This window comes from Myotis nattereri, assembly GCF_964212035.1.
Source record: "Myotis nattereri genome assembly, chromosome: 11".
Taxonomy (NCBI): domain Eukaryota; kingdom Metazoa; phylum Chordata; class Mammalia; order Chiroptera; family Vespertilionidae; genus Myotis; species Myotis nattereri.
In genome coordinates, this window is record NC_138086.1 from 45,782,626 (window position 1) to 45,806,391 (window position 23,766).

The window sequence follows — 23,766 nt, forward strand, 5'->3', positions numbered from 1 at the left end:
TAGTTTATATGCTAATATGATGAGCAATTTCTGTTTCTTTTTATGTTTTCAGGAACTTCTAAATCTTAGAGTTTCACACACTGAGAACTGTCTGACAATTAAGATTAGAGCAGGTAAAAAAAAAACAACAAAACAAAACAAAGAAACTAGCACTACCCTAAAATGACTGGAAATTTTTTATATGGGTTAGCAATAACAGTCAGAGAGGATATAGATAAACAAAACATTTCAAAAGGAATTTTTCAGAACAGGGTGATTCTGTTGGAGCAGAGAACCAGGCAGAATTATGACTCTAATATCTCATACTTGTAAGGTGCTTTACAATTTATAAATTGCATTTACTTGCCTCGTCTTTATCCTTACAAAACCCTAGATCAAGTAATTACTTCATTAGTAAAAACTAATCAGACAAGACTCTGAGAGGTCAAATAATACATTTTCAGAGTTGATTATATTAGTGTTCCCAACCGTCAGTCATTTCCAAACTACTTTTATTATTTCTGCCATAACTGATTACCAATTCATACTGTTGTTTACCTAATATTTTTCATTTGTGTGTCACACTTTAACGTTTTTTAGTTGTCTTAAGAAATAGTTTTTACTGCTGCCCCTCCCCCTCCTTGTCTGGTTCTGGGGTACAATCTGAACTAGCAGGAGTTGAATGGGGGAAATGCTGGTTCTCCCCACTTTGGGGGAGGGGTAACACATTAATTGAGCAGTAGGGATAGAAGGCATGAGCCTGGGAGTGCTTTTATAAATTATTTTCCTTGTAGATTTTATTTTTATGTATTTATTTTTTTAAAATATATTTTATTGACTTTTTTATAGAGAGGAAGGGAGATGGATAGAGAGTTAGAAACATCGATGAGAGAGAAACATCGATCAGCTGCCTCCTGCACACCCCGTACTGGGGATGTGCCCGCAACCAAGGTACATGCCCTTGACCGGAATTGAACCTGGAACCCTTCAGTTTGCTGGCAACGCTCTATCCACTGAGCCAAACTGGTCAGGGCTAGATTTTATTTTTAATTTATCTGTGACCTGCCAGGGAAGGGAGAGGAGACGTTGTGAGCACATGACAAAATAAAATAAAATGGATGAAAAAAAAAAAAAGAAATAGTTTTGAAATCATGGGTCTGGTTTGCCCCCCTAATAAACACTAAATATAAATAAATGAAATAAAAAATAGCCCTAACTGGTTTGTCTCAGTGGATAGAGTGTCAGCCTGAGGACTCAAGGGTCCCAGGTTCGATTCTGGTCAAGGGCATGTACCTTGGTTGTGGGCACATCCCCAGTAGGGAGTGTGCAGGAGGCAGCTGATCGATGTTTCTCTCTCATCGATGTTTCTAACTCTCTATCCATCTCCCTTCCTCTCTATAAAAAAGTCAATAAAATATATTTTAAAAAAATCATTGGTACCATGTGTCCAGGTAAGAAACATCAAAACCTATAGAGAATTTTTAGGAGTTTATTTGAGCCAAGCTGATGACAATTGCCAGGAGACAAAATCTCAAAGAATTGAGAAAATGCTTCGAAGGATGGCAGTTTTACAGCTTATTTTATACATTAGAATCAAAGAAGGAGATGTCTCCTAAGTGAGGTTCTATGAAATCCATTTGTGGCAGATTACAGGGATGGGAGAAAGCAAATCAGTGAAATCTCTGAGAATAGATTAATAGTAACATGGAGAGACACATATTTCTTTACATTGGTGGGTACAGGATAGTTAACAATGTTTAAAGCACAAAGACATGATGGGTTCTGTGGTCTGATGCTCTGGTGTGATGGGTGTGCCCTGAGGGGTCTGGAAAAGGAGTTTATTCTGACATTCCAAAGGTATGTTATCTTAGATGCAGAAGGACAATAGCCTCAGTTAAGGTAAAGATTGACCTTTGTCAAGGAGCCACGGGGCCATGATCTATTTTTAATTAGGATTTTTTATGTCCAGACAATCCCATGTAGTTACTTTCAGTCTCTGAGTTTGTGGGGCCTGCCATGCAGGCCTCCCCCGAGCTTGTCAGGTTTAGTATGTGGCCCCTTTTTTGGCCACACATACTTTAAAACTCACTCTACAACCCTATCCATAAAACCTTTACTTAAAACATCTGGCTAACCAGACCTTCAGTTTCTGCAGGCACATCTGCAGTAATAGTAGATAAGTTACTTCATTTCTCCATGTTTCATTGAACTCATCTTCAAAATGGGGATAACAGTTACCAACCCCATTGGATGCTTGTGTGGACAAATCAGATAATACATGTAAAACTATTAGCAGAGTTCTTAACATGTACAAAGCTTTCAATAACTGTTAGTTTTTAGTAATTGTTAGTGCTGGGTCGCTTTTTTTTTTCTGGTATTCTCATAATTGGAAAGTTTTTTCTTCAATTAAGCCTCCAACAACTTCCCTATCACTTTCCCCAATTTAACTCAACTGCTAAAAGTTGACAAGAGGACTTTAAAGTGACATTTATACTTGTTATTGTTATATTTTCCTTCTTGACTTGTCTTATACTATGCTGGTAGTAAAAGGAGAAGTGGGGGTTAAATCTTTTAGTTTAGGGCTTGTTGCAAGGCTTAGGACTGACAGTCCTAACCTTGGCCAGCCGCCTGAACAACTTGGACCACACCTTTCCTTTCCCTGCCAAGCCCAGCGCCACCTGGGGAGTCCCAGGTTCTCCGGTCACCTCTTGGAGTGAGTTCCTGCAGCTTTGGGCCAGTCTCACGTTCTCCGAGCCCGCCCCTCTAGAGCAGGTGGCACGCCTGGAGGCATCTGCAAGCCTGGTTTATACACGACTTCTCAATGTCTGTTCTGCCTGGTCACCTGTGAGTGAGGTTTTCGCCTCGCCCGAGCAGAGCTACCGAAAGCAAGCACCTCTATAAACACCCGCTAGCGCCAGGGTCGCTGGAAGGGAGATTTGCTGGGTTAATCGGAAGCGCCGGCTGTTTTGCTTCCTGGGACACGTGGTACCTGGACTGTCCTCGCCCCCTATTGAGAGTGCGGGGCAGGCGGAAGACTACAATTCCCAGCATGCCCAGCGAAAGGAAAGCTCGGCGGCTTCACGTGACCACCCACTATGGCTTCCCTCTGCCGGGGCCAGCCGTCCGGTGGTTTGGAGTGATTTGTTAGCTCTTTGCGGCAGGTACCTCTCTCCCGATTTCGACATGCAGAAAATCAAATCTCTTATGACCCGACAGGTAAGTCGCGGAGGCTGGAGCCAAGGCCTCCTTCACCTCCGATGAGAGAGGGGCTGAGATGTTCTGTGTCTGGGCCGCGGCGTGTGGAGACCTAAGTTATAGGTGGTGGCAGGTGTCTGGGGTACCGGAAGCCGGTGCACACCCTGAAAAACTCACCTGAGCCCCCCCAGATGACAGCCCTGCTCGAGCGGATAGCGGCGTCTCCCAGAATCATTTTTTTAAAAAGAAGTCAATGAAGGAATCGGTGCTACCTCTGTCTCCTTCTCCCCCTAAAAACCATTTTCCCCGCTGACAGCCCCAGCTGCCCTCCAGGTGCCCCGGCCACGCTGGCTGTCGTCTTGGAGCCGGTGGTCCGTTTGGGGGGTGAGGTCTGTGCAATAGAGATAACCTGGGAAGAGTGAAAACGGCGGGTAATCCGATGACCGGAATTGGTAGCTTTATGACTTTTGGCAAGTCCCCAAATCTTGTAGTTTACGTTTCTGGAAACGAGGATGATTTTTTTTTTTTTGTTAATTCCCTCTCACGGTTCTGTTATGAGGGTCATCAGTAAGCTAACGTATGTGAACATTCTTTGTGAAGTGCCCTACTTTTCATCATTGTCCTGGCAAAATAATAGTCATTTTTTGCCATAATGATAATTCATGAATTAAAACTGGCTGTTTTCTATCCCATCTCATAAAGGTTGGGGACTTTCTAATAATGCCTCAGCTTCCTTCAAGCAAGTAGTGGGAGAAATTTCCCTTTCTTATTGACCATGGCTTGGTTTTAGTTAGCTTTACTTATTTCAACTCTAATGTTTCACTAGAACTGGCCATTCTTTATTATTTTAATATGAGAGAAGGATAATTCAGATTAGAGGTTTCAATCAATGTGGTTTTGAGAACTCTGGAGAATGTGGAGGATAATTATTTATTGAAAGGCTCTTGTGTGAGTTTTTTTGTTGTTGTTGTTGTTGTTGAATAAAAAAAGAATACAAAGTCCAGATTAAATTCTCATTTGAGGATTTAGAATTTGAAAGACATCTAAACAGGTTGCAATGTGTAGATTTCTGGCAAACAGTACATGAATCCTACGTGGTTACTCCTGTCAAATAATATTGTTAATGTCATAAGCAGAAAATAAAAAAGTTCTATGAGTAACAAAAGATTTAAGTGAGCAGGTAATGACTTTGTCAGTCCTTCACATTTGTTGAGTACTGGGATTATGCTTCATACCATTTATTACTTGAGAATAAGCTCAGGTCCTGCTCCATTCTGTAGTAGCTGTGTGACCTTGAGCAAGTCACCCAACTTTTTGGATCATCTGTTTCCACATCTTTAAAATTGGAATTATAATGTGTACCTCATGGGGTTAGCTTGGTGGTGATGTTTACATGACATGATAAACGTAAAGAGATAAATAAAGGAGTTATTCAGCTTCCTGGGCCTTATCAAGGAGGTGTTTGATGAAGTGGCTGCACTGTACTGTTGGTGGGAAAGCAGGAGAACTGGAAGCAGGCTGTTGTAGTAATTTAAACAGTAGACGATTTCAGATGACTTTGGCAAGTTTTTAAAACAATACACACTTTCTTTCCTTTATTTTGTTGTCAATCCTCACATGAGGAGATTTTTTCATTGATTTTTAGAGAGAGTGAAAAGGAGGGGGAGAGGCAGAGAGAGAAACATTAACATGGGGATGGAGCCTCCAACCAAGGTACATGCCCGTGACCAGAATCAAACAAACCTCGACCCTTCAGTCTAAGGGCCGATGCTCCATCCATTGAACCAAACTGGCCAGGATACACACTTTCATACATTATATTACTAATACTCCTAAACTGCCTTGAAATGCTAAATTTGGGTTTTTGTGCATCAGCTAAGTTCTCTGCTCTCTCATGTTGCTTGCTATACAGTTAAGTGTAGTCAACGTTGTTGTACATCAACTGTTTTTTATTGTTTTTTTAACCATATTTTGTAATAATAAGGGGGAGAGAAAATATGAAAGTCCAGGTATCAGTAATAATAAGTTTGTGACTCTGAAATGTAGTTGCTTCTTAGACATGACCAGATGGAATCTGTTCCTAGCATGGAAAACAAAAACAAACAAACAAACAAAAACAACCTAGAGAACACACATGAAAAGCTACAACTCTCCTATGTAAAAAGTGAGGTAAAATTAGAATTTTAAAGTCGCCCTAATTATGTATGTTTAATGCTTGGGTTCCACATATTTGATCATTATTAATACCCAGTTCATGAACCTATGAGGTATAAAGAAGTAGGATGCTACCTAGAGTTACACTGGGGATTTTACTTAGCACTGTTCATTATTGGATTAAATAGATTAATATTACAAATAAATATACATAAAACTGTCTCTTTTTTGTGAAGCTACAGAACATGATAGTAACATTGTTAAGGGGAAGAGATGTGAAATTAAGATCTATGAAACTTGGGCTTTTGGGCATTTCAGCTCTCCCAGGATCTTGGTGTGGGACGGAGTGGGAAAGGCGGCTTTTTAAAAATCTCTTTATTTAGACCAGATCTGCTGTTCAGCTTTCTCCATTAAGCTGGCCTCTGTTGAGTGCACTCAGCAAATGTTTATTGAGCGCTGCGTGCCAGGCACTGTTCTGAGTTTGGAGGATGCAGCAGTGAGCAAAACAGACAAAGGCTGACATGGTGATAACTGCTCTGGAGAGAAAGAGGACAGGGAGTCCTGGGTGTGGTTGGCAATTTGGTCCATTTATGATGTTAGAAAGGGTGTTATGGAAGGCCTCCCTGAGAAGGTCACATCTGAGCCCAAACCTGAAGGATGTGAGGAAGTAAACCACGTCTGGAAGGAGCGTTCCAGGAGGAAGGAAATCAGAGGCCCCGAGGCAGGAACAGCCAGAGGCTAGTGTGGGTGGAGTTGAGAGTGAGGAGAAAAGTAGCAGGAACGATGTCAGAGAACTGAGAGCAGGAATCCAGTTCACATAGAACCTCATCCTGACCTTGTCTCCTCCTTCATTTCTCCTCACTCAGAACTTCTATTCTGATTGAAATAGCAAGCAGAGGAGGGTTGTAATTTTACATATACTTCAGAGAGATCTTTCTGGCCTATGTTTTAAGAATACAGGCCTCATTTTATTACACTTGGCTTTATGGCACAGATGTTGTGTTTTTTATAAATTGAAGGCAAGACCCTTCACCAGCAAAAAGATTGCGACTCACTTTATTGTGATTCTCACTTTATTGTGGTGGTCTAAGATATGAATATAGATTGAAAGGGACAAAAGAGCAAAAAACAGGGAGACCAATAAGTATGCTATTGCAGTAATCCAACTGAGAGGGTGTGAGCCTTAACCAAGTGCTAGAGGTGGAAGTGTTGAGAAAAGGTTAGATTGTGGATATGTTGTAAATGTATAGTTGATAGGATTTCTTGGCAGATTGAATTTGTGAGAGAAAGAGAAACATCAAGGTTGACTGCAAATGGTTTGGTCCCAGCAATTAGAAGAATGGAATTGACATTTAATGAGATGGATGAGGCTGATGGAGGAGAAGATTGAGGGAAAGGAGAATTGAGACTCATTCATTTGAAAGCCCCTTAGGTATTTCAGTGGAGAATTAAAATGCAGCATAGATAACACCTGCCTCAGTTGGCTGAAAGAGTCTGAATTTCTGAGGAGAAATCAGGGTATTGATGAAAGCTTGGGCATTATGAGCATATAGAGGGTATATAAACTGGCCCAAATCACCAACAGAGTGAGTGTAGATATAAAACAAGAGTCCACAGGTGGAGCTTTTTAGAATTTAGTGTTACAAGGTCAGAGGGGAAAAGATAGATCAGATTGCAAAGGAGCAGCCAGTGAGGTAAGAAGTTTGCAGCATCCCAATGGGCACCTGTCCATAACTGATGCTTGGTAAATATTTGTTGGATGAATATTGGATAAAGAGTGAGTTCTGGAGGCCAAGTGAAGAATTTAAAATAGGAGGGAATGGTCAGCTGGATTATAAATGTTGCAGATGGGCCACTTAAAGTGAAAATGAGAATCAGCCTTTGGACTGGGCAGCATGGAAGTCATCGGTAATGGGACAATATCACTTTTTGTGAAGTGGTGGGAAAGCTGAGGCAGGTGTTATCTGTGCTGCATTCTGTATAAACTTAAATTGGGGAAATTTATCAAAACAAAAACCAAATATGAAAGAAAATCAAATAAGAGTTAATGACTATAGTGAAAGTTTCAATTTAATAAAGGCAGAGTATTACAGTTATAATCATCACTTCCTGCTTCAGAGAGTTGAAGATAAAATACAAATGATGACTTTATATCTGTTAATAGAAACTTATAAAATTGCAAATTAAAGGGTTCAAGATCTATAATCCTAAAGTACAGTGAGAGTGAGATGTGCTTTGAATAATTTTTTTTCTGTTTTGATAAGATAAAAGTATTTCTATCTGATGACAATAATATTTAGAATAATGGTTAACAATTTACAGAATGCTTGCCATGTACCAGACACTGTCTTTGGCCTTTCACATATAGCGTCTCCTTTACTACTTTTAACATACAAGTTATTGTCACCAACATTAGAATAAAAAACAGGTAGGTTACGTAAGTTATTCAAGGCCACAGAGCCCATCCCCTGAGTCACTGCACTCCCCTGCATTGCAATATGCGCATAGGGTTGACAGCTTTTATTATTTTTATTTTGTACATTTAGTGGAAAGTTGCCATGTATTAGTGGCAAATTATTGTGTGTGCTGACTAATTTGGAAGTAAGGCCTTTTAAAAAATATTGGTTTAAGTCACTTGTTTATATTTTAGGCACTGGTTTCTTTACTGAGTAGCTCTGGGCAAAGAGAAAATGTGACATATTCCCGCAAGCATTTCTGTTAGATTGGTTAGACAAATCTGTTCTTTTAAAAATGTTAGTGTAAAAGGCATGACAATTATATTTTTTAAAAATATATTTTAAGGGTGATTGTGATTTTGAATCAAATTAGGAAGTTTTATTTTCATACATGTGCATGTATATAGGCTATGTATATATGTGCATGTATGTAATAATATATATGTGTGTGTGTGTGTGTGTGTGCGCGCGCGCGTGTATTTAGTTCAATAGCCCAACCTTGCCTTCTCTAATACTTTTTTTTTTTTTTTTTTTGGTAAGAGAACATCTATTTGGTAAATCACAGAGGTAGAAGAAGTAATTCCTACAAGAAATGGGCTTAAGAAAGGCGTTATGGAGGTAAAGGAAGGGCCTTTGGAGCTTGGGAGTGAGGAAACTCATGGTACAGTGCCTGGGCGGGAGGGCTTGCTTCTCAGTCCTAAGGGTTTTAAGGTGGAGCCTTGCTCTCATGATGACTATTGGTGAGAAACTGGGACAAGGAGAGCAAACAAACACATAGAAGTGGTTACCTGTTCTTTATTTCCTCTCTCATTTTAAGGCAGTAGATTGTAGTATGCTCCTAGTCCAGCAAAGTTCCCTGGAAACTTCATTTTAAAGTCAACTGCATGTTCCCATGGAAACAATGTTCTAATTAGTTGGTGAGTGGAGTCTGACCAAGGACTTTTGCTGAATAATTTACTCGGGTGTTTACTCTGTTCCTGGAACTTTGCTAGCCACAGGGCTATAGAGGCAAATAACACTTGGTGTCTCCCTTCTCTTGGGACTCCAGTCTGGGAGAGAAAGAGACGTATTTAATATTCACGACTTTGGCAGAAGTGTTGTATTGAGAAATGTCTAGTGGGGTTTCTAAAGTATTAGTGATTCTATGAATCACCTGGGTTGCTTGTTAAAGTACAGTGCCTGGTGCTAAATCAGAAATACCTATTCATTAGATCTGTGGTAGGGCCAGTACTTTTTTTTTTTTTTTTAATTCCCTGGATGGTGTTGATGGAAGTGATCCACGGATACTACCCAGAAATAGTGTGTTCTTTAAAGCATAGGGAGTTAGGAAGACTGCATAGAGGAGTTAATTCTGAAAGAGGGTATTGGTTTCTTTAGTTTCATCAGAAAGTGGAGTGTATGTGTGTGTGTGTGTGTGTGTGTGTGTGTGTGTGTGTGAGAGAGAGAGAGAGAGAGAGAGAGAGAGAGAGAGAGAGAGAAGAGGAGGGGAGGGGAGGGGAGGGGAGGGGAGGGGAGGGGAGGGGAGGGGAGGGGAGGGGAGGGGAGGAGAAGGGAGGGGAGAGGGGAGGGGAGGGGAGGGGAGGGGAGGGGAGGGGAGGAAAAGACAAAGAGAGAGAGAAGGCTACGTGGAGTATTCTGGGGGTAATGGAAGACTTGGGGGTGAGGCAGACCACCTTGTCATAAAAATTGTACACGACTGGTAGTACTTTACGATAAAGGACATATAAAACACACCTCTAATATTTAAAAATAAGCAAGTTCTGCTCTAAGTCTCAAATAGTCAACCTAAATGTACCCTATATTTTGATTACTAAGGACATCAAAGGGCCAATATAAGACATCTAAAGGACAACAACTCGGCTGTAATCTAAATCTCTCCTCAAATTCATGTACCAGCATAATTTGCTTGCAGACTAACTTTCTGGCCTTTAGGTATCTGCTTTGAATAGCCTATTCTTAAAAAGAGATTTTTAAAGAAAATTGAAATTGCTAACGTCTTTCCATCTTGATCATTTTTCCTGGCACAAATGAGACTTTCAGAATACCTCAGTTGAGGGGGAATACGGAAAGTACCAGATACCAGAGTTAAAAAATTGTAGAAAGCAGTGAGACAGGCGATTTAAGTCTCAGTTATGCAATATAAATTGGGTGCATCGGTGAGAAATAGGTGAATTCAAGGGGTTACTTATATATTAATTCAGCAGTTAGTATTATTTTAAAATCTTTTATTTGCTCATTTGGTTGATATATTAAACTTGTGGATTTTTGACCATTTTACCAGGTTAATTTGGTAATAATTAATAGATAAGTGCTTTTAGAGAATTCTTTTTGTCACTCAAGTGTTTTTTGTTGTTGTTATTTTAAAATCATGGTAAAATTATATGTCAACCATTAGTTTTGAGGTGCCATGTGATACTATTATTTCAAACTACCAAAAGTACATCTTTACTTGACTTAATAATAGTATGATATGTATTAAATGGCGTGTTTTTAGAACATCTGTTCTATATATTTCAAAGCAAGAAAATTTCTATTTTTAAGGTGGTGATTTCTATTTTAGTAGGTATAATCTTTTCATATTATATTCTGCTGCACAATTCAGATTCTTATCTTATTTTTTTAAGGGTCTGAAAAGCCCTCCAGAGAGCCTCAGTGATCTTGGTGCCATTGAGAGCCTCCGCGTCCCTGGAAAGGTATCGATCTACATGTGTGAGCATGACTTTTTGCTTCCTTAAGAGAATATTATGGTCTTTGGGTAATAATGATTCACAGATGCTTTTCCTTCTCATAGTCAGATGATGGTTATAGTAAGCTAGGTGCATTTTATAGTACCGGAGCCTTGGTGCTCGTTTTTGCTTCCGTTAACTCAGTGGGATGAAGTATAACTCATTATAATTAAGCAGCAAATGCGAAGTTGACAAATTTAGAGTTCACTATTATATTAAATTCTTAGCCTGAAAGCAGTTATGTGTGTGTGTGCGTGTGTGCGTGTGGAGATATATATATATATATATATATATATATATATATATATATATATTTATATTTATATTTATATTTATATTTATATATATATCTTATTGATTTATCTGCTGTATTTGATGAAATAATATACGTCTGTGCTGTAACACTCTGAGCCAAAAATCATAGTTAATTATGTTTTTGTTACGGAGGAGAGAGTTTTGAATAAGTAACTAAAGCATAACTTATACCAAAGTATAGATATCTTAGAATTTAGTCCCCTGATACTCATGTGAGCTGCTCAAGTTATACATTCTGTAGGTGTTTTTGAAGGCTCGCTGGCTTCCCCTCAGGAGATTTATTAACCATTGTTAAGTAAATAAATCCCTGCGGGTTCTCTCTGGGTCCTTGCCACTTGGAGCTGCCTCCTTGAATAGCAGCACCATCACAGATTAAAGCTTGTTCTTCTGAATGTACGCCCTTGTGATTTTCAATTTGTGGATCATACGTATTTGAAACGATGGTTTGTTTTCTGTGGCTGGCATTGGCAGTCAGAAGGCCTCTTGTCACACCTCAGTGTCAGCTGCTTACGAGGATAATCCCCCAGCTCTTTGAGGTGCTTTACCTCCCAAAGTGAATTTTGTATTTACTGCTTAGTCTTTATTTTAGGTCTGACCCAAACTAACTCTCCAAATATAATAACATTCTAGCCAAACTTTTTCCATTAAATGGCTCAGACAAAAACCTTAAAGAGGCATTTTGAATAGTTTTTTGTAATGTGGTAATATTGGGAACTAAGAGATAAACTGTAAATCGTAATAGACAAATAATTCTCTTTATTTCTTTGACCTAAGAAATAAAGATTATCATGCATTATGAACATACTTTGAATTAGATTGCCTTAGATATTTCATAATTAATGCAAAATTGATAACTGAGCCTCTTTTTTTTTAAAGCACATAACTGTATTGCCTAAGAACTTTCTGTTGTCTTTAAAACATGAGCCATGATATTCTTCCAGTAGTAATAGGAAGTGAATTTATGATGCTCTTACTACATGGCCTTCTTACTGAGTTCTCACCCTTAGCCCCCTCAGTGGCCAGTGGTGTGTACTTTTCAGATGACTGGCGCTGGGTAGAGAGTCAAGTCTGGGATCACAAGGTCAACAACTGTAAAGCCTGGGAATTGGTCTCATTGACACATACTAAGAAGCTAAGTTAGTTAAATTGTAAAAGTTAATAGTAAAATCAGTATTAATGCTTAAGCTTAAGTTTGGCCTTACACTAAGAAAGCCTTATACGCTTCTTGTGCCTGTTTGTTCTCTCCTGAAACATCACCAGTGCTGCAGGGTGAGCCAACTGCTGCCTTCTACTCTGGGTACTTTTGAGAACGTCAGAATTATAGAGTGGCAGAGCTCTAGTTAGTAGACTAAGTTTGATATAGGTGCAGTTGGCAGTCAGTTCTGAAATTAAAGGTAAAAGGACTCATGTTCAGAAATTTCCTACACAGCATAGTGTGGGCTAGGGGAAATTTCCCCCTTTTCCTTCTCAGTTCTTCTGGCAGGTCTAATCAAATTGATATGAGACAGATTAACAGGAGGAAACAATAACATTTATTAAGTTATTGGATATCTTAAGAATATGGGACTAGAGGACACATGGGGCAGTTGGAGCTTACATGACATCTTGAGCTAAGGAGAAAGGGGGAGTAGTGGTTGGGACATCAAAGGGCAGGAAGGTAATTCACATTGGGATAGCAAAGCAAATGTTTGGTAAACAAATGTTTGCTGGGCCACGTTTAACAATGGGACACAGAGAGGACTGTGGTCAAATGGATCTTGCTAGGTTCCTCCCTGTATATTACACTTTGTTCATATTAAACTCAGTCATCTGTAATGATAGCTCCCTTCCTTAAGCAGGTCCTCTATTTACATTCTTTTGAACAGTTAGGGGGAAGGTCAAAGTGTCTTTCTGACTCTTTCATTTTCTTAAAAGTAACGAACTTAAAGTAATCAGTATCCCAAAAAGGCATGTTTTAGGGTGGCAAACTCTGCTCCTCTCAATAGCTTGGTATAACTCGAATGTTGAATATTTTTCATAACTTAGATGTTACCTTATAAGTAGGAGATTATATTTATATATCTATATCTATATCTATATCTATATCTATATCTATATCTATATCTATATATCTATATATAAAATTTTTAATGAATCCCCTAAATTTATTTATCTTCTGGACTCTGTTTCTATAAGTTTTGCTTTTTTAGATTCCACACATAGGTGATATGATACAGTATTTGTCTTTCTCTGACTTATTTCAATTAGCATAATGCATTCTCCATCCATGTGGCAAATGGCAGGATTTCTTTCTTTCTCATGGCTGAATTTTACTATTTCTGTGTGTGTGTGTGTGTAACATATTTTAAACTTTGATTAAAACATTGATTTAAACTTAGGTTATTTCCCTATCTTGGCTATTGTGAATAATGTTGCAGTGAAAATGGGACTGCAGGTATCTCTTCAAGATCCTGTTTTTATTTATTTTTTTATTGTATACCCAGAAATGGCATTGCTGGCTAGTATGATATTCCATTTTTAATATTTTGAGGAACCTCTATACTGTTTTCCATGGTGGCCGTACCAGTTTGTAATCCCACCAACAGTGTACAAGGTTCCCTTTTCTTCACACCTGGCCAACATTTATCTCTTGTCTTTTTTATAATAGCCATTCTAATAAGTGTTAAGTGCTGTTTGTTTGTGGTTTTGATTTGCATTTCCCTGATGATTAGTGATGATATACATGTTAAAAAATTTATTTTTATATAATTTCTTTAAAATTAATGTTCTGGTTCTTGACGATCTGAACTTTATTGGCTTAAAAAAGATCTTTAAAGTTTCAAATTATTAAAAGCACTGCAACAAAATATAAAATATTAATTTGAAATGACTATTTTAAAATAAAATTTTTATTTAATAAAAAATTAATATGTACTGTGAACAGAGAACATGGTAATCAGAAAAAGCACTAAAAAGAAAGTCACCAGTGTTAACAGTCAAGGTTAACATCGCCTTCTGGTGTTTTCCCTGTGCATATTCAGTAAATTAATTGAGCTTTTACTATGCATTCTATTCCCTAGGGACTGGCAATAGCAAGCAGTCTTTTCCAGAAAACAAAAGTCTTATGTTGTCAGAGAACTTACTTAGGTTCAAGAGGAGGGAAAAGAGTAAACACAGAGATTGCAAATTGTGACAAATTCTATGAAGAAAATAGGGTGATGAGATAAATTTCATGAAGCTGGGGGTTATTTTGCATGAAGTAGGGTAGGAAGAACCCTCTTTTTTTGTTTAAAAAATGGTATTATACAATATTTTGGAGCTTGGGTTTTAAACAATAAACAATAAAATGTATTGCAAAAAAAAAAAAATGCTTACCTTATATTATAGTGGTATATATAGGTTTAAAACGCAAGCTACCCAGTAGTGAAGCTAAGGTAGGTTTTTTTTTTTTAACTTAGTAATAATTTATACCTGTTATAATGTCTGTTAACAAAAACTCAGGGAATAACAAGTGTTGGTGAGGATGTGGAGAACAGGAAACCTTGTGCACTGTTGGTTGGAATGTAACTTGGTGCAGCCACTGTTAAAAAATATTATGGTGGTTCCTCTAAAATTAAAAAGAGGACTACCATATGATCCAGCAATTCCACTTCTAGGTATTTATCTGAAGGAAATGAAAACACTACATTCCCACGTTCATTGTAGTATTTTACAATAGGCAAGACATGGAAACAATATAAGTATCCATTGTTGGATGAGCAGATTAAAAATATACACAGTGGAACATTATTCAGCCATAAAAATGAATGAAATTTTGCCATTTGGGACAACATGGCTAGGCCTCGAGGGCATTGTGCTAAGTGAAATAAGTCATACAGAGAAAGACAAATACTCTATGATCTCACTTTTATGTGGAATATAACAACAACAACAACAACACACACACACACACACACACACACACAAGCTCATATATAAAGAGACAGATTGGTGGTTTGCAGAGGTGGAGAACAGAAGGTGGGCAAAATGGGATACGGGTGAAGGGAGTCAAAAGGTATAAACTTCTAGCTATAAAATAAATAAGTTAAGGGGATGTAATGCATAGCATGGTACCTATAGTACAGCAAGAAAAAAATTCTGTAACTATGTATGGTGATGGATGTTAACTAGACTCATTGTGATGATCATTTCATAGTATTTACAAATATCAAGTTATTATGTTGTATATCTGAAAGGAATATAATGTATTATCAGTAATACTTCAATAAGAAAATAGAACATTATCTTAGCTTGAGTTCCCCTGATATTCTAGTGCAAGAAGTAACAAGAAAAACAGTTTAAGCTTTTTAAGTAGTCAATGTATAAATACTTATATAGAGAAACTTTTATTTTTTAAATAATGTATTGATTATTTTGAGAGAGAGAAAGAGAGACATCGATTTATTCTACTTATTTGTGCATTAATGTATGTACCCTGATTAGGGATCAAACCTGCAACCTTGGCATATCGGATTCATGCTCTAACCAACTGAGCTATATGGCCAGGGCTAGAGAAACTTTTAAAGATTAACTTCATTTAATAGCTCAACCTTACTCAAGTATAGGTAGAACATAAAAAAGGCATTCTTGGTCTTTAGGAATAAATCCATTTCTAGTTCCTTTTCTTGTCATAATGTCTTTCTAAGTTGTAACAAGGAATTTTGATTTTCGTGGTGTTTTCCAGAAAGAAATAGTTTAGCTTGGGTTGTATTACATTAAAGTTTCTAGTATAAAGGATAAATAGGAGGAAGATATTCGGATGGATCATATGAAATGGCTGTTTAGGTTTAAAATGGTCTAATTGGCAAATTTCCTATGGTTGAACTCACTGGAAAAAGGAAGCTAGAAGGAAAACTGAAGAAGGGCATTAGGTGTGCTTGGTAATCCAGAAAGTACGATTGATTTTTTTTTTGAGAACTATATAAATTCTAAGTGGGGAGAAACCTTAGAAATCATGAGGTACAGTTTCTGCATTTTGTAGACTCAATGACACTCTATCCCATTTTAAGAGGAGATGTGAGTCAAATAATCCATATACTGGAAATTTGGAACTTTGGTGGAGAGAATAATATAGAAAAGTTAAAAAAAATTAGGATTGCTTACAGAAGTTGCTTTAGGAAAGGAAACTTTATGACAGACTTCAAAAATTGTAGCTTAAATAGTTCAGAGCCAGTGGTGTCCAAATTGCTGCACATTAGAATTAGCAGCATCCAGGCCGTTCCCCTTTCCAGTTAATTCAGGGTCTGGGGTGGAGCCAGGTGCCCCATTCCAGTTAGTTCACAGTCTGGGTGGAGCTGGGTGTCAGGAATGTTTAAGGATCTCTGGTGATTCAGATGTGGAGCTAAGTTTAGGAACCATTGACCAAAGAATTAATAATGAGAATGGATTAAGGGGAAGTATTCTAAAAAAATAAAGTTATTTCAAATTAATGGGATTTTCATGCAATAGTAAGTGTATAAGAAGTTAATTTATACAATATTTACTGACTAAATTTGTCAATCATTTAATGAAATTTATACCTTTTGAATTATGTGAAAGGTTTCTATTTATTTGTTTATAATAATTATGAACAAATTTATTAGAATATATAATAATCATAATAGCTACATGGTTAGCAGTTATAGAATTTATTAGGACTATATTTGAGAGTATTATTTGTTAAATACTGATTAAAAAATAAAATATCACTATTCAGAACTTTTTAAATCTACATCTAAACTTTAAATACTTTCCATATCACTTCCATAATGGTTACGTATCATCAATGTGAAAAAGAGTACTAATATTAACATTATTTTATGCATTTTTACTGAAATATTTCTTTCTGATATTCTTTAAAGATAAGGTTTAAGGCCTTGATTTCACTAACTTATAAATACAAATAGGACTGAAGCTATGTTTACTATTAACTATGTCTTTGATTTTTTTCATTTAAGAAAAATATAAGGCAAGGGGACAAAAGAAATATCTGTTGTAGTTAAAACTTGAAATATATTTGTCTAAATAAAATAAAGTGGTTTTTTTTGTATGCTTAATCCATCCCACAACTATTTATTTAATACCTGCCTACTCTGTAGTGTTTCTATTTTTTAGCATTCTGGGAGTTTGGGCAGAATGTGTTTCCTAGCATTTAAAATACTTCTGTGAAGATAAATGAATTTGCCTTCTCAGTATCTATGGAAAAGAGCCCTAAAATCACACACTAATTATAATTACAGAGCTTTGTTTTCAGTACTTTACCACGAATAGGAAAAGTGTGCTGAATTAAGAGCCAAGAGAGCTGGATTCAAATAGTGAGTTAAACATTCAACTTATTAAAGGGAAGTCATTTTAATTGCTTTCTGATTCAGTGTCCTCATCTGTGAAAAGATGTGATTAGGCTAGATGATTTTCAAGAGCTTTTTTAGCTCTGATATTTTCTATTTTCTATATTGTAATATTTGTATGAGATATATAAAAATACATATTCAAAAGAATGTACTGAGCAATTTTTTGGAAGATGAGTATATTGGTATCTGTAATAGACAAGATAAGTGTGGCAGTTTATGACTAGGGGACTTTTTTAGCTTTAGTGATTGGGATAGAAACTTTTAATTTAGGATTACATATCATTTAAAACAGGTATCTTGCAGGTGGTACCGAGGGACTCTAACCATGCCTCTGCAAAATCATTTAGAGTTTTTCTTAGGCACTCATGACTAACAATACTTAGCTGTGTTGTTTTAAACCACTAATGAGATGAGGCTTCTCTGGCTTTCAGAAGCTTTGATATTTTAACCCTTCTTTTATAGCAAATCATAAAAGATCATTCACACAGTGCATTTGGCAATCATTTATTGAGCCACGGTCCCTAAGTTTTGAAGATGCAAAGAGGTATAAGACTGTTCCTACTTCAGTCTGTGTGGGAGAAACAAGCAAAAATAGGTAATTGCTGAATAGTGGACGGACAGTTAAGGTCTGTATTAGAATATGCACAGTGGGAGCACAGGCAGGAGAGGATTTGAGTAGGTAGAAGTTAATGTAGGATCTGCTAAAGTTGGCAATGAATTTATTTTAGAAGGATAACTAGTGTGTAGGTGAATTTTTTAGTGGAAATCCTGGACACTAGGGTACTGATTAAAAAGAAGGTTTAGAAAAAGAGAAGCATTAAATTTGAGAGATTTAAAAAGCAGAATTTAGGAGTGAGGACTTTATTGGATGTGGAATGAATGTGAAGGAATTGGAAGCACTGAGGTTTTCGGACACGGATTGAAGCTGCTGTGATGTCTTTTCTCAGAATAGAGAGCAATTCTTGTTTTTGAAAAAAAATATTTTTATTGATTTCAGAGAGGAAGGGAGAGGGAGAAAGACATAGAAACAAAAATGATGAGAGAATCATCCATCAATCAGCAGCCGCTCACACACCTCCTGCCGGGGATCTAGTCTGCAACCCTGGCATGTGCCCTGCAGGGGAATTGAGCCGTGACCTCCTGGTTCATAGGTTGACGCTCACCCACTAAGGCATAAAGCCAGGCTGATAGCAGTTCTTCTGTTAGAGAGGCTCTGAAAAGATGTTTGAAATATGAATGAAAACAAAATTAAGAGTTGTACAGTGGATTTTTCTCTCAGTTTGTAATGTGTCTTTTCTTCAGTATTAACTCCAGATAGACAGGCATGTGGCAAATAGCTTGATGTTGTTCACAGAAGCTGAGAAATTTAAATATCGCTTAAAAATAATGCTGTCTCTAAATCTATTGTCTTTAATGTTTTTCTTTCCATATGAATACATTTAGGAAATACTTGTTAAAATATAATTATTGAATAAGAGAAATAAATAAAAATATTTGGCAGAGTATCAGATATGAAAGTTTTGCTTTCTAATTTTCTGTGCATGTTAATAACTCAGTACAATTCTATGAATAAAATCAATTTTATTTCATGATCTATATCAATATCTTTTAAAGACATTTTAAAGAAATATCTCTAAAAGCAAATCTGTGTATATTTAGAATGCCATTATTGCATAGAAAGTGATTAAAATACATTATTTTTATCATTTATGTATGGTATAAAGTAGGATTAAAATAATGCCGCTTATTTTTATAACCTTTTATAAAAAACTAAGTCATTTTGCTGAAACCTCCTTTCAAATTGCAGCCTCACTAGTCTTCCACTAGAGGGCACTGAAAGACTGAAGAAAAACGGGCTAGGCTTTAAAAGCTATGTTTTATTTAAAACACACAAATACAAACTGATGAACCGCTGCCTTGATGGATTACTATTGTCGTTCTAGTGGGATTTTAAGAAAATATGCCATTTCCCCACATAATCAGACATCTGGCAATTCATTACAAATTTATATGATATATGTATGGTTGTAGGGTATCTGTGATCTTGAATCCTATTTCATTTGGAAACGGAAAACCCATTTTTGTTCAGTGAGTGGTGATTTTTATAATGCTGATTGAATATTAAAAAATTATGCATTTGTTCTTCCTTTTAGATTGTGATAGCTAAACTATTCTTTTGCTCTCAGTTAGAGCTCTAATGTGATATTAACTCTGATGAGACTATGATTTCCATTTTTAGAATTGATTATAACAGAATAGTTTTCTTACGGTTGACTGATGAACAGTACAAACAGTTAAAAAATAGCCTTTGATAAGCTATATCTTGGGGAACCCAAATTCATACTATTCAAGGGTAAAAGTTCTCCCTTTCCTCCCTACACCCGCCCTGCGCAGTGTGTCCTGCCATTCAGGTATGTGATGTGAACTGTGGTCTCACAGGCTGAGTGCAGACACTGAGGTTGGTTTGCACTTCATATTCCACTTTACAATTTTTCTGTGGGGTTCTGAAACCTCATCTGTGAAATGAAGATTTTGTATTCATCTTTTAGTTTGAATAAAAACCTGCGGCTGAGGATTATAAGCTTCCAAGCTGTTCTGTGGGCTTAAAAATTAGGCTAAATTGTTTTTCAAAATAAAAGAGAGTATTTTATTTAATAAGGTAAGGAGAACCATTAAGTTGTTTATAACTTTTTACACCTATGAAAGCAAATAGAATTGAAAGTCCTGAACTTGGGTTTGAATTTCTAATTAATGTGGTATTTTGTATAACTTGAAAGTAGTGGTTAAATGCAAAATTTGTAATCTTTTCTTTTTCCCTCCTAAACTTGAATATGGTCCCTTAAGAGATGAATCCTTAAGTGAGAAATTGCTTTGTAAATTTATAGCCTACTTCCTTAGAAACCATAAATACATTGGAAATGTTTTATAACACCTTACACTTGAGGGCTCCACTTGTTTTGTAGACTTGAATCCTCTTATAAAACCTTTTGTTGTTATGTTGAGAGGAATAATGGCTTGGCTAAAATGTTGACTTAAATTTCTGATTGTTTTTCTTTATTTTTCATAGAGTTATATTTATGGTGTGTATTTTTTATATGTATGTTCACGTAGCTTTATCTCAAAGATGATATAAATAGAAAAATAGGCTAGGTAATATTATATGCAACCTTATAGTGTATTGTAACTGCTAGAAGAGTGACTCTAAAATATCGAATAACTTCTTTGTTGTCTACCACTTTCCTAAAATAATCCTGCTTAGTTTATTATGCTAAGAAAATACTGAATATGTATGCTTTTTTGATATAGCACTTGGCACAGTGATATATGTGTTGAATATATTTTATTTTTATTAAGGGAAAAATATGATTCTAGTATATATTAAAATATATTTAATTTTTTTAAAGTCTTAATTGTTGCATTTTATTGCCTCTTGGTGTACATGCACATTCTCCCCGGGGCATTTTTCTACCCTGTGGAAGCCACCTTCTGTTGCTTAACTTGTTGTATGCTTTATACTACACTGATTTTACATGTGCTTTGCTTTATATTTATCACCTTATCCCCAGAACTTCTCAAATTTGAAATTTTGCCTCTTCTCACATTCTCTAAGCACCAGCCTTGCATCAGATATGAACTCACTCTTCCTGGATGCCCTTTGTTTCCTCTCTATCTCCTTTCTGTTCTGCTCTGCATCGTTATTGTTATTTATCTCCCTCCTCTTGCTTTCCTTACTTCTGCCTTGCATCATTATTGTTTATTCATCTTCATCCTATTACTTTAGCAACTATTTGAGAGGAAAGCTATCTTTGTGTATGACCTAGTGTTGAGGATTTTTACATTGTGGGAATTTTAAAAAAAGTTAAATTGAAATATATGACTTGAGTGGGAAAGGTATAGAGCTTTGAAAGTAGGCAGATTATTTCCTCCTGATTGTATGTAAAAGAGATTTTATTTTATTTTTCCAGAAAGAACTTTCGTTTTTAGTCCTTTACAATTTAGTTTATTACTTTAATTATAGTTTTACTCCAGCTTTAATTCTGGGGTGACATTGATATACTTTTTCTTTATTTTAGGTGTAGTTGATTACCATTGCAGGCAAGCTGTGGCGTAGTTGATGGTCTGTAGCTATTGACAAATTATTTTTGAAATTTCAAGTTTTTCAGAACCTTTCTTCCACTATTGATGATAATATGGATTTTTTAGTTACTATATGTGACATAAAATTTACTATAAAAAATAAAGTCCTTTAAAATTTTTAGAAATAGTACCTACCTTAAATATCTAATATTACTGTACCTTTAAAAAAGTGTTGTATTTTAATATGGTGTAAGGAGTTTCATTTGTTCTGTTCTCCTGATTTTGCCTTTTAATTTTTTTTTGTAGGAAGTCTTTTGTTTATTTGCATAAAACTTTACCTCATACATATATATTGGCTTGCAAATTTGGTTTTGATTTAGGTGAAGAATTAGGCTTTTTGGTATATCTCCAATCCTAGGAAACCAGTTACATAATGGCAAAATTATTGAGTAATTGTGGTAAGAATATGCAATCTAGATGCTTTGTTTTTTTCCTAATTTACATGCATAAAATATCCCTAAAATCATTTAACATTTATTGTTATTTCTAGTTAGAAGACATAAATCTTTCATGCAGAGTTTGTGGGAAACTTTGCCTATCAAAACAAGAATACGTTGTTTTTCCTTTCTTTTGTTCTTTCATATTTCTTTTTAAAAATATAACTTACTGTGCAATTCATTTCAGTTTGTTCAGTGATTATTATCTACAGTGTGACTTGGCGCTGCAGGGCACAGTGATGGAGTAGCGAGGAGAAATCTCAGTTCTCAAGTGTGTAATTCAATCGCGCAGGCAGAACTAAGGGCGAGGAAGCCTTTGGAGACGATTAGGAGAAACAGTCTTATGGTACAAGTGCAGAGGGATAAAAAGGTGTTCGGGATTCTAAACAGAGTGGAGTTTGAATGAGATTAGATTTATGTTTTCACACAGGAGCCACTAAGTTGTGTGAAAGGAGAGGGTATTTTATAGGAATATAGTGGTGGGCATTTGTTTTTGATGAATCCTATTTTAGGTGCTGTGTTTCTTTTTCTGCCTTTCTTGGTTTTATCCCTTTCCTTATTCCAAGTTACTTACCATGGCAAATGTTAAATGTCAGTTCTCTGAAATTATACGAGTTTGCCTGCTCTCTGTGATATAATTGCTCAGTTCTCCAGGAAGAAATGACATTTGACCTTTTATATACATACACCGATTGTACTTTTTCCCCCCAGATTCATCACATTTGTGAAATGTACACTTATGAGATATTTATAAATGAAATCATGTTTTTCCTTTGGCATTCTTATAACTTTGGATATTTGTTTCACTGTCATTTTGAGTGTGTGTGTGTGTGTGTGTCCTTTGTAGGTGACAAAAACTAGGTATAGAGAAACGAAGTAAATTGTCCAAGATTATTAGCAGAGTTCAAACTAAAACCCAAATGTCTTTACCTTTAGATCAATCATTTAGATGATATATGGATAACTTTAGCATGTAGTTACATGTCATTGGCATTTATACCTTTAAGATATAGTGCTCATTCATTGCAGTCTCTTTCAATTTTTAGTTTAGATTCATACCTAACGTTTTCCAATCTTAGTAATTTTTGTAATCTTCAGGTTTTGTTTGTTTGTTTGTTTGTTTTTGTTTTGTTTTGTTTTGAGTGGTACCAAGTACATTTATTTGCTACTTGTGCTGTGGAATTCCTAGGGAGGCAACATTACCATATCCTTATTTGGACCTTATTTCTAGCCTTAGCTTGCAGCATTTGAAGCTGGTATTTCAAAATGCCTGTGGACTTTTAGGGAGGGAGATTGCCAGAAATTTTTTATCTCTTTTCCCATTTTCTATGTCAATGTCATTTTACATTTGTATGCAGGGAGGTTGCCTGTGGGTAGGCTAGCTGAGAACCCTTCTGTAAGTGGTGTGGGTTTAACCCAAGTCTGTTCCTCAGCACCACTGTCCAGGGTACTACACAGATTAGTGTGCTGAAGGTAAATCTTTGCCCCCAAGTACAGCCCTCACTGATTTTGTACTGTACTCATAGTATCTAATTGCATATTGAATTGGTGATGCCTGTATCGCTGGACCTTTTTCTGTTAGTGTATTTTCTAAGTTGAGCTTTGGTACTAAAGAGGCATTTTCTTTTTGATGCACTTACTTTGCCTTCTCTTTAAAATTTGCTGGCATTTTAAACTTAAACAATTAAATATTCTCTTGATCTTCAGATTTATTGCTCTAATATTTTAGCTTAGATCTATCCAGAGGTGATAATTTTATGTTTAATAGGTTTACAAATGTAAAATATCAATCAAAGCCTAACAGATATATGTTATAAGGCTTTTTTTTAAAAAAAAAATATATGAGGCTTTCTTTTTATTGAAAACTGTGCCCTGCAATAAAATAATCTAGAGTACTTCTATTTGGCAAATAATGCCCTGTAATTGACCATATAATTTTTCTGTATTTACTTAGTGAGAATTCATTAAGAATTTCAAAGTATTATTTTAATGACTATAAAATGATTTAAAATACTGGTTT

General features: G+C 36.1%; 1 protein-coding gene across 1 annotated transcript in view; it reads left to right on the plus strand.

Annotated features, from left to right (window-relative positions):
• The first annotated feature begins 3,024 nt into the window (after positions 1-3,024).
• Positions 3,025-23,766, plus strand: part of VPS50 (VPS50 subunit of EARP/GARPII complex) — a 121,818-nt gene continuing 101,076 nt past the window's right edge. Inside the window, exons 1-2 of the mRNA XM_081102352.1 lie at positions 3,025-3,195; positions 10,409-10,477. Coding sequence (XP_080958478.1) covers positions 3,163-3,195; positions 10,409-10,477 — 102 coding nt within the window. The 5' untranslated portion in view covers positions 3,025-3,162. The remainder of the gene's footprint in view (positions 3,196-10,408; positions 10,478-23,766) is intronic.